The sequence below is a fragment of the Nyctibius grandis genome, chromosome 6, assembly GCF_013368605.1.
Source record: "Nyctibius grandis isolate bNycGra1 chromosome 6, bNycGra1.pri, whole genome shotgun sequence".
NCBI classification, from domain to species: domain Eukaryota; kingdom Metazoa; phylum Chordata; class Aves; order Nyctibiiformes; family Nyctibiidae; genus Nyctibius; species Nyctibius grandis.
Window position 1 is genome coordinate 53,121,224 of NC_090663.1, and position 13,597 is coordinate 53,134,820.

Sequence of the window (13,597 nt, forward strand, 5' to 3'; positions counted from 1 at the left end):
AGCAGTCTACTGTTCAAAAAAAATAAATAAAAAACCCAAACAAGCCAGAACAGCATGAAACAGTACAACAACTTTTGAAAAACTGAGAAAAGCAAGTTCCCACTCTTTCCCAAAATGCTCTTGCACTAGCCTTTTTGCAACACAGACTCCTCAGGTGTACAGCTGGAGGACAAACTAGATGTTTCCCAGCTGACTGCAAGTACTCTCTCAGTGACCTCCCCAAATAGGTCAGGATCATTTTGTTCTCATGTTTTAAATAAGAAACTTGCCAACAATTCAACAGCACAACGTTTAGGTTTGTTGCCCAGTTCTAAACAAAACATGCTGATAGTGCAAAATACTCCTTGTTTTACACACTCTTCCAACTTTTAAGCTGGCATAAGCCAAACAAGCAAAAACGAGACGTGTTATCAGATAGTGAAAAAAGCACTTTGAAGCTCTTTGCTGGGTAATTTTAAGTGCTTTATTTTCAGAACATAGACCCTTGGCCTTTTTACGGTAGACTTTTTTTCCTCCTTAAGTTCCACTGGTTTTTCAACTGGGATTACAGTTACCCCGCAGTTCTGATAGAGGTTAAAAACCTACATACAACCCTACTCTTGGGCATATTCTGCATTTCTACACTGCTCAAAACTAACACTGCTTCCATAATCAAAATTACAACTTGAAGAGCTTTTAACACCTTTTGAGTATCAGAGACCAAATCTATCCCATGAGAGGCTGTAGCAAATAAATTGCCGCCAAGAAGCTTGAAACATACACGTATGTAATTCTCAAGTAAGTAGTCTGATAAATCTCTAAGACTTCCTTAAAATAAAAAATTCTGAAACAGTACGTGTCCATGTGTGGCACCCCATTTGCCCTGCATGGCGCCCCTCTTTGAAGCACCTTTCACCAACAGAAGCTACAATCTGTACACATCCACAAGATTTCTTTTGTGAGGACCAAAATTACCGGGTAAAACCAACATACAGAATGCTTGGTATTGTACTTTCCAACAGCACCTTTCAAATAGCACAACCCACCTTCTTCCACCCACCTCACATCACCAATCATGGAGAACAGATCTCCAAAACGGGTATTTTTTTTTTCTTTTTTTTTTTTTAAACCAAGGCAATAGGTTTACCTTATTAAAAACCCATCCACATATCCAATACCAGTATTGGCCAGCAGCAATACAGGCAACCAAACGTTAGTTCTGTATATTAAGACTTTTATTTTCGACCAATTTTTAGTTTCAGACAGACTCTTGCACGGGCGGCTCATATCCATCAGCTCGCTCTACTTTAGTGCCTGCCTCATCCCCAGAAGGTTTTCCAGCACCACCGCCTTCACCATGCAGTTCCATCAGCTTGCCCACTAAAAAGAAGAAGTATTATAGTGAGAGATGCACCTATTTAAAACCGTTTTAAATTACTGAATTACTCATCATATACAAATTAAACCACCAGAACATTTAATTTAGGTATGATCAAGTCCATTCCAGAAAGCTCATGCAAGGAGATGCTGCTGCAATAGCCGACAGTCAGACAAAAACAAGCAGTGAAGTGCTACATAATGAAATTGCAAATTAAACTTTTTTTAAAAAAGAGGTAAGTCCAGAACCTGCTACTGCATTATATGGGAATGTCAGAAAATGGGAAAATAGAATCATTTCATGTCATCTGGGACCGAAACATTTTGTCATCATTCATTCCCAAGCCAAAGCCTTTAAAGGTTCAGCAGCAGTTTCAGGCAAGAATTCAAAAAGCTCCAAGCTGAATGATCGCTGCTTTGTCAGACTAGGAGGACAAGCCTTTTAACTACTACAGCTACTTAAGCTTACGATGCTGCTTTAACATCTTCATCCAAAAGCAAATGCATTTAAAAGTAATGGCTTCCCACATGCTCCTCTAAGAACACTAAGTGTTTACGGCAGACTTACTTACATTCAAACTTGGGCTTCTTAAGCATCTTAACCTTGCGGACATAGACATCGTGAAGAGGGTAAATGGACTGACAGGCCTTCTCTATGTCTTTGCCAATGCTGTCTGGGATCCTGAGAAATTGGAGAGCACATCAGTACAAGAATGTTACAAATTATGCCTGCTTCCTAATCAGCAACACAGGCTTAAAACAGTTTTTAAGAATACATAGTATTCTACAGCAGTTTGCATCATCAATACCACCTTCACTCTGACAATTTTATTCAAGTATGTTCAGATTATAAGACATATTTTCCTTGCAAAGTTAGAAGGGATATAGTGCAAGAGTGCTCTTTTTGAGAGCAAATCTGCAATCAAACTTTTGGAAGCAAACACCACACTGCGGAAAACTTCCTTCTATCAGAACCCAGAATAGTCACAGCCCCAGCTGATCAGAATTACAGTTTTAGTCTGTAGAAACATGAATTCAAAAATCTCTGGAGAGCCTGATCTTACATTTATGCAAACGTGGTGGCTGATGGAAGTCAAATATGATGCAGAGACTAAGAGAGTATTCAAAGAAAATGGCACATTAGCTTTTTAACAAGGGACCTTGCCTGGTCTCTGCCAAACAGTACATGAAGCACCAGCATTCCCTAAGTACTCCGTAACAACTGACCAACAAACAGCTATTTAAACTGTAGGGGAGAAAAAAGAAAACTCAGCCAAAGCTTACAGCTTATTGACAACTTCTTTCAGGTCATTGGTTTGGACCTCTCGGGTCATGATTTCCATCATCTTCTTGCGAATCTGCCGAACCTGCTGATGCTGGGCATACGAGGTCTTGCGGATTTGGTTATTACGTTTCTTCGTAAAACCCACGCAGAAGAGGCGCAGTAGGTAACCATCGGTAGTTTTGACATCTACGTGGGCTTCGATCATTGTCTAAAAAAGAAACAGTCACTTATCATCATGACAGACAGGTTTCTCAAAACCATGCACCTGGCATTCATTAGTATCTGTTGATGCCACTTCAAACATAGCTTTGCAATGCATCAGTGGTTACCTCCTTTCCTAAAGGTGCCAGCAACAACGCAGACCTTGTTCTTTACACACCTGCCATTTTTTGACCATGGAGCACATTTTATCCCGGGTGAGGTCCATTCCATGGAAGTTGGTCAGACAATTTTTCCCCTGAACGTCCTCAGTTACCAGTTTAAATTTACGGAAGGCAACCTCATCATTCTGCAGATCAGCCAGACTCACTTCAAATACACGACCCTTCAGTCCGTCAGAGGCAATTTCTGTATTATGAAACAAAATAAAACACCTTTTATTAACATTAGAAAAATAGTACTCAAATCACATCCCGAACTTCCACTCGATGTTTTCTAATAGTAAATGTTGACACTAGCTTCACAGCTCTGAAGTTTACATGTACCTTGAACAAGATCAAATCCACTCAAAGAACCAAATACCATATTTTGTTAACTTTGTGAGGAACCTTTTTAAGATAATTATATCAGATGCTGAACACAAATACCAATATACTGCAGATTCCAGCATATATAGTATTTTTTAAAGTGGAAGGGGTTACAAAGTATTTGGAAATTATGAACAATAATGACAAGAGAAACATAAAAAGCCATGATTCTATGGTTCTATGTGCTCTCTGTTACTGATAAAGCAGTAACAAACACCTAAGTACCTGTGTAATTTCACAGCTCCACCTCTAACAGATAACCATTTTAACACTGGCTGACTTGGTTTACAGAGACCCTTATTTTACTTGTTTTACATACACACAGTTCAAAATAACGATCATCTTTGTAACTTTAAGTGCAACCACAATAGTATAATGCGACTATTTAGCCATTCGACATGGCTAACCTTCCAAAAATACCATTACCTCTATCCGGACCACCCTGCATTCCTGACAGAGGCTTCCTTTTCCTAAGGTGTGCCAGATCATATAAAACACCTTTACCGTTCAGTGATACATCTACTTATGCTCCCATTAAGTTAGCAATTCTTGCTCTCAACAGAGATCTCTTTACCTAAAAGCTTCAAGTTTCAGTCTCTCCTAACACGATGGTCTTTACGATCCTATTATGACCAAGGTATCCTGTAACCCTGTCTCCACATCTCCCTCTGTAATAATCAGAATGACTCTTTTAATTCTTAACTTCCCTAAAATTTGTCTGGTTACCACAACAGCAGCTCATTAAAAACTTCAGGCACGTCCTTCCGTATCATATCCATGGTTTGGTACTCTTGTACAAACAAGGACCGCACTGTATTAATTTCCCTGCAACTAAGCTCATTTATTTAAACAACTCCATGAAATTAAGAAAACTCACTCAAACAAAGCCATTAAGTTAGAGGTGCCTTTTTTTTTTTTTTAACTTCCAGGTTCATAATATTATGCGCAAAAACTATTTGTCAGCAGTTCTTTAATCGAGTCTCATTTGGAGATAGCACATGGAACAAATACATCTCCCTCTACTGCATAAAACCCCCACTACTCACTAGTTCCTTGAGTCCTGGTGACAAGTGTCTTGCCAATGTTTCGGATATTAAACATCGCTGGTGCTTTGACATCATACCAGTCTTTTTTGGAGAAAGGATCAACCCTTAATTTAAATAAAGCAGAAAAAAAGTTTTACTTATTTTCTCAGATTAAACTGGGCTGAAATATGGGGCTCCTCCCCATATGCTTTGTAAAATGGAAATGCAAACGACAAAATTTTGTTATCAAGTTTAACGGGGGCAGGTTGGTAAGCATGTGAATGCAGATAGTTAGTGTTACCCATCACAGTGAGACAGGCACACATTTCGATTTACTTCAGAAAGACGGAAACCAACTGCAAAAACATCACAGAGCTAACATGACAAAAAACTACACAGTGCTGCAGCTCATGCTACCGCTCCGGAGCGATAGGAGCGGTGCGCTTCAACCGCCTTCCCCGTGAAGAGCCCGTTCCACTTCTTCACTTCAGCAGCTAAAACGCGCCAGACACAAGGACGCTTGCACCGACACCACCCGAGAAGCTCCGCTTCCACAGCGAGCGAACTAGGCCAGCCCCACCAGGCCTGCGCCCCCAGCGCGCAGGGCTGCAGCCGGTGCGGAGCCGGGCGCGGGGCGCAGGCCGGGCCCTGCCTCCCACCCGCGGAGCGCTCCCCGCGCCGAGGCCTGTCCCGGCGCCGGGGGCAGCGGGCACGTGGCGGGGCTGCGGTAAGCCCAGCTCGGCCGGGACCCGCGCCCCCACTGCGGCAGCGGCCGCACCGCCCCCCGCCTCCGGCCGCCATGCAGCCCGGTCGGCGCCCAGGCGAGGGCCGCACCCGGCCGCCACCATGACAGCAGCGGCCCGCTCCCTGCCGCCGCCATCCGCCCTACATCCGCGGCATCCTACCGCCGCGGCGCCCCGCCGGGCACCCCCGGGCCCCGTCTCCTCCTCTCTCAGCCGCCCTTACACTTTCTTCTTGGCGCCCTTCTTGCCGCCCTTGGTGAGGCGCTTGTTCTTGCCCACCGCCATCGTCCCGCCCCGCCCGCGAAAAGGCCGAAACCCGCCCCTCGCGCGAGATTATACGAGACCGAGGCTCGCGCGAGAACTGCAGGCGGTGGCCGCGCTCGCTCCAGGAGGGGGCGGGCTGCCGCCCGGGACGTACCACAGCGGGACGGAACCAACGGCGCGGGGGGGGGGAGGGAAGCGAGGCTTCGTGTCGGAGCGGGCAGCGGCTGCTCCAGCGGCGGGGTTTAGGGAGGGGAGGAAGAACTGAGGAGACCTCCTAAAAAATTAAAGCGCAAAAAAATCAGGGCCTTGTGTTCACAGCTCGCAGCCCACCCGCGACACCGGCCGCCCTGGCCGGCACCCCCGGGCGGCCCTGGCGCCGTCGTGGGCACCGCGGCGGCCATGTGGTGCGGCCCAGCCGCCTCCCCGCGCTCCCGAGTTGGCCTTGCTGAGCCTTTGCTGGGCCCTGGCCCTCCTGTGCCTTTCGGTCCCGTCCCCTCCCCTCCCCAAGGACTTCTTGGTGTTGGACTTCTGGGATCTTTTGGTGCACCCTGCGGCTTCCATGCCGAGGCAGCCTCGGTGTGCTGTCCGGTGCATCACTTTGGGCCTTCCTGTGCCTTTTGTGGCATCCCAGGCCCCTCCTTGTGTCTCTTGGGGTGACCCTGGGGCCTCCGTATACCTCTCAGGGCTTCCCAGTGCCTCTGCGTGCCTTTCGGGGTGCTCCAGGACCCTCCTTGCACCTCTGGGTGCACCCAGTATGTTGGAAGCCATGTGGAAAACGCTGTATTTGAGGAGTTAGTCATCTTGAACAGGCCAGGCCAGCTCTACTGGCCCCCATCTTCAGGCTGGAGAAACCCCTCTTGTTACTAAGGTCACCCGTAACGTACGATGTCTTGGACCTCAGAGCTCCTCTCTGGGACACCCAACCTCCTCCATGTGCCTTACGGTGCACCCCTGGGTCCCCAGGGAGCCAGCAGGGCGCTCAGCCCCCGGAGCATACAGAGATCTGCTCTGGGGCATGGGGTTGAACACATAGGTCCTCAGTGGCAGCCCAGCACTGGGGATGGGAGATGCCCGAGCAGGGCAGCTGTCCCGCCGGCAGCCAGGGATGACACTGGCTCTCAGGCTTGTGCAGATGTGGGGCCCCAGTAGGCAGGGCACCCTGGGATGGGGTTTGCTGCTCTGGCTCTGCTCCAACAGAGCAGGGCAGGACACTCTCCACCTTCATTGTGGCCAGTCTTAGACCTTTTCCAGCTCTTTTGGGGAAGGTGGTGCCCAGGACTGAGCCTACCCCAGGCTGAAGGACATGGTGGGCCTGGGACAGACACAGGAGCAGCTCTGTGCTGTCCCTAGGGACAAGTAGGTCAGGTCTGATGGTGACACACTCTCAAAGGGTGCATCTCTCAGCAGCCCATGGCCCTAGTGCTGAGGCCCACTCATGGAGTGTCAGCATCCAGTGTCATTGTCCTCCTTGAATCACTGGGGGGGTCAAACTTGGTTGCACATGAGGAAGAAGGGCAGCCAAGGGCTCCTGTCCACTTTCTTCCTCATCTTCTGTTTGCCGCTTCCCATCACAGTCTCTATCATGTCTTTGAAGAGGAGAATGCACCCGGTGGTGACAGCCTCTCCTGGGCACTGTGTGCCTTTCCCTCTGGAGGGGACATTCTGTCTTTGCGGCTCCATCAGGTTCTCACTGATGGTGGAGGGAAAGGGGTGGGTTTTTGATGGGCTCAGGCTGGCTCCTGGCTCTTTGCTTGTCTCTGCCTCAGCGGAGCAGCCGGGAGCACGTGAGCTAATGGTGGGGCAAAACCCATCCTGGCACTTCCCAGGGGTATGAACTTGTCTGCAGTGGAGTGCGGGGGGATGGGACCCACAGATCCTGAAGCAACGTGGGGCAGCCATGGACACACCACCTTGTCCAAGAGGAGCAGGAAGGTCTGTCAGCTGCCCCAGAGGAGATGCTGACAACCTGCTTCCCCACCAGGGAACTACGGATCTTGCCCTGCCACCCAAGGGGACCCAGGTGACCCGCTCCCCACAGGACAGGTGACCCAGGCCAGAATGCACGGGCCAAGGAAACACGGGCAGGGGGCACCCGAGGGGATGTGCACAGCCAGTCACGTGGTTTGTTAATGACTACCTAACGACCTTGGGGAGGCCACGAGGGGGAGTGGGGCTTCCTGGACGCCTGGCTCCCCCCCCACATCTGCTGGACCTTGCTCTTTGCCCTGCCCCTCCTCCTGGATCCTTGCCCATTGGGTCCAGCTGGGGCCAGTATAAAAGAGACGCGGAGGAGTGGGAGGGATCCCAGAGACCCCGAGGCCATAAAGGAAACTGAGGCATACACACAGGTGCGGGTGTGGGATGCATAGGGTGGCTGCGGGAGGGGGCTGTGAGGAACCGAAGCATCCAGTGGGAGAGGGAGGATATGTAGGGGATCCACATGTCAGGGCAGGGGGTGGATCTATAGGGGACCCAGGGGTCTGGGGCAGGGGGTGTTCCATGGTGGACCCAGGCTTCTTGGGGGTGCAGAACTGTAGCTGTGCATGGGATGTTCTGTAGGGGATCCAGACATTCAAGTGAGACCCACAGATGGCCCAGGTGTCCGGGGGGATCCCCATGCATTTAGAGGGGATTTGTAAGGGACCCAGGTGTCTGGGAGGGGGAATTTGTAGATGAATCAAGCATCTAGGGTGGGGTTTCCAATCCCAGAAGTCCAGATGGCCCTGACCCCACTCTCCGCAGGTGCCCATGGCGGGCTGGGCGCTATGCCTGGCCCTGGTGCTGGCAGCGCTGGCGGGGGCGGTGGGCGAGAGCCGCTATGAGAAGTTCCTGCGGCAGCACGTGGACCACCCCCGGACATCCGCGCTGGCCGCCCACCGCTACTGCGAGACCATGCTGGCGCGCCGGCGGGTGACAGCCCCGGGGCGGCCCTGCAAGCCCTCCAACACCTTCGTGCATGCCCCGGCCGAGGAGCTGCTGGCCACCTGCATGCAGATGCCTGACGCAGCAGGGTTCCACAGTACCCCAAGGCCCATGGGCCTCACCGCCTGCCGCCTGCGGGGAGGGGACACCCGGCCCCCTTGCGCCTACCGGCCCCGGCAGCTCCAGCACCACGTGCGTGTCTCCTGCCTTGACGGGCTGCCCGTGCACCTCGCTGGCACCCACCCGCCTCTCCAGTGAGGCTTGACATGGCGGGGCTGTAGGTGGGGATGTGGATTCTCCCTCCCACTGGGGACTCCGTTCGGGCCTGCAATAAAGGATGTGCCACAGGTCTGGGCTCCAGCATCAGCTTCTGGGGGGACCCTGCGATCCTACCCCTCTCTGGGTGCCCCTGGGTCCCCTTGGGTTCCCTCAACACTGTCCAAGGTGGACCTGGCCCCTCACATGCCTCATAAACCCCTGGATTTTCCCAACCTCCTGGGTGTCCCATAGCCCCCCAGGGTGCCTTTGACCTCTCCTGTGCCCCATAGATTCCCCCCATGTTCCCTGACCCCACTTCCCAGGTGCTGTGCAACTCCCTTGGGTGCCCCATAGTCCCCCCAGGGTCCCTCTGGTCCCCAGGATGTGCACCCAACTCTCTCCCCCTGGTATCCTGACCCTTTGGGTGTCACGTTGCTTTCCTGGATGCCCCATAGCTACCACAGGGTCTCCCAAACTCCCATGTGCCTCATAACCCCCTGGGTACACCCAACTTCCCCCATGACTGCCCCATAAACCCTCGTGCCCCACATGCCCCTCTCCCACTTGCTTCCGACACCATCTGGGGCCTCTCTGGGGCTGAGGCTGCTCTTGGGTCCCCTTGGCACCCCCATGGAGACAAACACTGGCTGGGGCCACACACAGCCCTAAACCAGCACCCCACACACACTGAACACACAAAAAAACTGCAATGCACGCACATGTGCAAACACACAATGCACTGAAAACATGCACTGTGCCCACAACACACAACCACACACCGTACTTGCAACACAAAATGCTCACAACACACACACACACACAAAACACAAGCACGTACACACAACGCACCCACTACGTGCACACGGATACACAAGTATTTCCTTGGGTTTGGATGGGATTTCATGTGTTTCAGCTTGTGTTCATCACCTCTCGTCCTGTCACTGGGCACCACTAAAAGAAGAGCCCCATCAGTACTTCTGACAAGCTCCCCCTGCCTGAGCCTTCTCTTCTCTAGGCTGAACAGTCCCAGCTCTCTCAGCTTTCCTCTTATCAGAGGTGCTCCAGTCCCTTCATCATCATCAGCCCTTTGCTGGACTCTCTCCAGTATGTCTATGTCTCTCTTGTACTGGGGAGCCCATCACTGGATCCAGCATTCCAGGTGTGTCTCAGTAGTGCTGAGCAGAGGAGCAGGATCACCTCCCTTGACCTGTTGGCAACACTCTGCCTGATGCAGCCCAGCAGGCTGGTGGTCCTCTTTGCTCTGGTCCTATTGCCCAGGGAGCCCCAAGGACTCCGATGGAAGTGCTGACATCCAGGTGCTGTGCTGCTGCAAAAAGGCAGCCCAAATGCACTCAGAAATTGTAGCTGAAGAGAAGCAGCACAGCAAATGGCCTTCCTGACCCTTTTCAATTGCTCCCTGCCCAAGAAGTCTCTTCCTCATGTGCCTTGAGTAACTCAGGTGCTCCTTTTCTGGAATTCAGCAGAAAGACACTTGGGCAGCCCTCCATGGACTGGTGAGCTCCAGCTCTAAGCCCTGCCCCAGTGAGGAGAGGTATTGGGGTTATTTCAAGGGCATTTGGGGCATTCCTGGCCTGGCGACTTCCAGCAGATTCACTTCTTCACCATGCTCCCTCCTGGCCCTGGGAGAAGCTGGGTGGGTTGGCCCTCTCAGGAGGAAATGCCTGGGGTCTCTGCAAAGATGAGGATTTGATCTCTGCTCTGTTTCTTTCTACCTTGGTTCTTCAAGGCTTGGAGGAGGACTCCAGCCTCTCCATCTGTTCTCTGACAGCTCAGATCGTCCTGACACTGAGAGAGAAAAGTATCACCACTGTGATTTACCCTATGAGCCTCACACTACAGATTCTGAAGAGCATGGGAGAGGTGGCACCCATCTTGGGGAGACAGCTCTGAGCAGCAGTCTGGGTTGTATGCTGGAAAGTCTGGGTTGGTCCCGGCCTCTCCCCTGTGCCTGCAGGGCAGCTCCACCCCTCCGGTACTTCCCATCCCATTATTGCGCTGTTGGTTCACCCCTCTGCTGTGTTTTCCCCTAAGAAGCAACTCTGCTTTTTCAGCATATGTTAGTGTCTGTTTTTTGTGAAGGCTAAAGGGAAAAAAGCTCAGCCACAAAGGAGTCAGGATCATCCTGAGGGTGTTTAGGACATCCGCTCTTTCTGGCAGCCAGTGGCAATACACATCATACCCAGGTACTTTATCTCTGAGGCAAAGCACCAGTTGATCTGCTGGCTTCATAACAAGGATCAGAAATGCTGTAGCTGCTCCTGCCTTCTCCAAAAGGAGACGCCAGGACAAGAACTGGCTCTCTGTGGGGCTTGCATATCATGTGAAAGGGGATGGAAGGGGAACAGCATGCAGCCCGAGACCTTTTTTCCCCATTACTGGCTAGTGTGCGTAGTCCTTGGAGCTGCATACCTCTTGTCTCAGGAGCTCTGTGGTGAGGCTGAGGGGAATCAGCACAGGGGATGGTCTCTAGGGATGTCAGCCCCTATTCTAAATGTCCCAAAACCTTAGAAGGTACAAGAGGATCTGTCTCCATCTGGCCTTGGTCTCAACACCGAAAGAGAGAAAGGAGTACCTATAGGATTCTGCCGTGAACATAAATCACCTCTTTTGCCCCCACTGGCACAAGGAAGGGCACAGGGCTGGCCCCTCACCCACACTGAGTTCAGCTGATGTGGCCAAGCTCAAGAGTTGCAAGGCTGTATGGCAGGCAAAAAAGTGACTTGCAGAAATTTCACTTAATTTAATGTATTGCCAATTAACGTACACATTTAATTACTGATTTGGGTATTGAGAAGCCCAGAAGATATAAAAAATTACACAAAAACTTACGGAAATGCTTTTCCTCCCCCTTTCCCAGGCACAACTTCAGCCCTGCACGAGTAGGGGCACAGCTGCGGTAAAGACTGGCGCACTATCCTTAAGCTACTGGGACGTGGCCCTTTATCCGGGGAAAAAAAGAGGCCTTTGCCACAGCCAGCAGTGGGCAATTTACGGGCAGCAAATCTGGAATGGCAACAAGTAGCAAAAAGCCAGCGTGGGACTGGTGCCTGAAAAGAAAGGAAGGATTTTTGGTTTTTAATAAACCATTGCATTTATTTCTTAATTCCTTTCTCATTTAGGTACTTTCATGTCCTGCCTATTGCAGCCAAATGTGAAGTCCCAAGGTTTGTGGGTGATTCTGCCTTACAATACCACAGGGAGACAGAAGCGATCATCTGTTTTGTGGGTGGGAGTTAAGCAGCTTTCCTAAGGTCACAAAGTCTGAGACAGGAGCTCAGTCCAGGCCTCCTGAACCCTATTTAATGGCCTCCCTTCCCATTTATGTGCTCTCCTCTGGAGAAAAGACAAACCGTGTCAGTCTGACTTTTTCTTTAAAACAACTTTTTTTTTTCTTTTTATGTATGTCTTTCACTTTGAAGTGTGTCCTGCGGAAGATCAGTGTAGGCTGCATTACAATAGGCAACCAAAACTGTTCCCAAAAAGGCACTATATTCCACCAAGAAAGCAACTATAAATGTGCTGGTTACTAGCCCAAAGCTAGTATCTGAGTCATATCTGCTTGAATTTCATGCCCAGAGTTTGCTCTGACAGTGGTCAGCCTGCTCTTCTCACCTGCTCTATTACCAAACAATTAATTCCTTAGCCAGGAACCGGGCTGGTGCTTGTTTAGCACATGGAAGTGAAGCAAATAAAATGCTCTCACATGCTTCACTATGGCTCACGTGCTCGCTCTAAGATCACGCTTCCACCGCCCAGCATCTGATGGTGTAAAATGAGAGGCGTGAGCAGTGTGTTAACGTTTCCAATGCTACTGTGGAAATTAATTTCTGCTTCTTGAAAAGCAACAGCATTTTTGCAGAACCATAGTAGGGAATTGCCTAAACAGACACTGCAAAGGCCTTCAAAAATATTTACTCAGCAAAGTCAATACTGGGCTCCATGGATTTGGCAGAATGAGTCCCGTGAAACCAGGCTGTTGCTGCATGCCATGCATGCCAGCATTGACACGGAAAAAGCTTCTCTCCAGTGCTATCGCTTGCTCTTAAAATGTACCCTGCACAAATACATCAAAATACAGCTGGTTTCTCAGCAGCATTTGCTCTAATAATTCTTTCCATGGGGTTTTGGTCCCTCGCCTTCTTATAACCAAATAACCCATCCAAACAATGGGGTCAGCTTTCCAACATAACAATAGCTTGAAAAGCTCAGTGAAGAGTAGAAACATTCATAAAAGTCAGATGATATATTTTTAAAATAAAACTTTCTTTTTTTTTTAATGAGCACAGATCTTTCTGTAACTTTAGGCACCAATTTCACTCTTATTGAAAAACAGACTAATCTAAATATTTTGAAGCATTCATCAAAGGTAGGGGAAAACCTTACTTCTTCTACCCCTCCAATATCTTTTTTTTTTTTTTCTTCCAGAAGGAAATTCCATGGTATTCATCTTTGCATTCACAGTGCTCATATGCCTAAAATAAAGCAGATATCAACTGAGTTTAAAAAAACAAAATCCATGAGATTTCCATTTGAATTTGTCTGTTTTTTCTTAGCTGTATCTCACAAAGAAGAGTCAAGTCCTGTAGACTGATTTTGTTGGGGTTTTTTTTCTCTGTTTAGCATGAAATACTGCTAGTGGCATTATAAGAGCAATAGCAACTGGCTCTACATCACCCTAGAGATAACTCTTCAAATCACCTTTCCAGTCTGGCCCAAAAGAGGACCTTTTGCTTGGTCATATGACACATATATGAATGAATGTGCAGTTTAAACAGTTTAACTGATTTCTACCATCACAAGTATCTCTGTGAGTCCATATTTTGTTTTCTTTTTCTTTATTGTCTTGAAGAAAAATTATTTGGAGAGAAGAGAGCTACTCCTTTATCCCTGGTAAATGAAAAGGCTGTAGCTTGGTCTGAGTGCTCCCCCTCCCTTGTCACTGAGAAGTGGCAGAACCCATCCTCTCCTTTCTGTCAC

At 49.6% G+C, this 13,597-nt stretch overlaps 2 protein-coding genes and 1 non-coding gene across 3 annotated transcripts; 1 reads left to right on the forward strand and 2 right to left on the reverse strand.

The window, feature by feature from the left end:
- Positions 1-1,196: 1,196 nt before the first annotated feature.
- RPS3A (ribosomal protein S3A) lies at positions 1,197-5,486 on the reverse strand. Its single transcript, XM_068403080.1, has 6 exons — positions 5,379-5,486; positions 4,434-4,537; positions 3,021-3,208; positions 2,641-2,849; positions 1,929-2,038; positions 1,197-1,359 (listed from the first exon to the last, which is right to left on the reverse strand). Exons 1-6 carry the CDS (start codon positions 5,438-5,440, stop codon positions 1,238-1,240), a joined length of 795 nt encoding a protein of 264 aa, XP_068259181.1. The 5' UTR covers positions 5,441-5,486; the 3' UTR covers positions 1,197-1,237.
- Positions 1,626-1,695, reverse strand: LOC137665405 (small nucleolar RNA SNORD73). Its single transcript, XR_011048505.1, has one exon. It is a non-coding gene; the product is annotated as a small nucleolar RNA SNORD73 (small nucleolar RNA).
- Positions 5,487-7,739: 2,253 nt separating the features above from the next.
- Positions 7,740-8,671, forward strand: LOC137665249 (ribonuclease CL2-like). Its single transcript, XM_068404112.1, has 2 exons — positions 7,740-7,767; positions 8,162-8,671. Exon 2 carries the CDS (start codon positions 8,168-8,170, stop codon positions 8,597-8,599), a length of 432 nt encoding a protein of 143 aa, XP_068260213.1. The 5' UTR covers positions 7,740-7,767; positions 8,162-8,167; the 3' UTR covers positions 8,600-8,671.
- Positions 8,672-13,597: the final 4,926 nt, after the last annotated feature.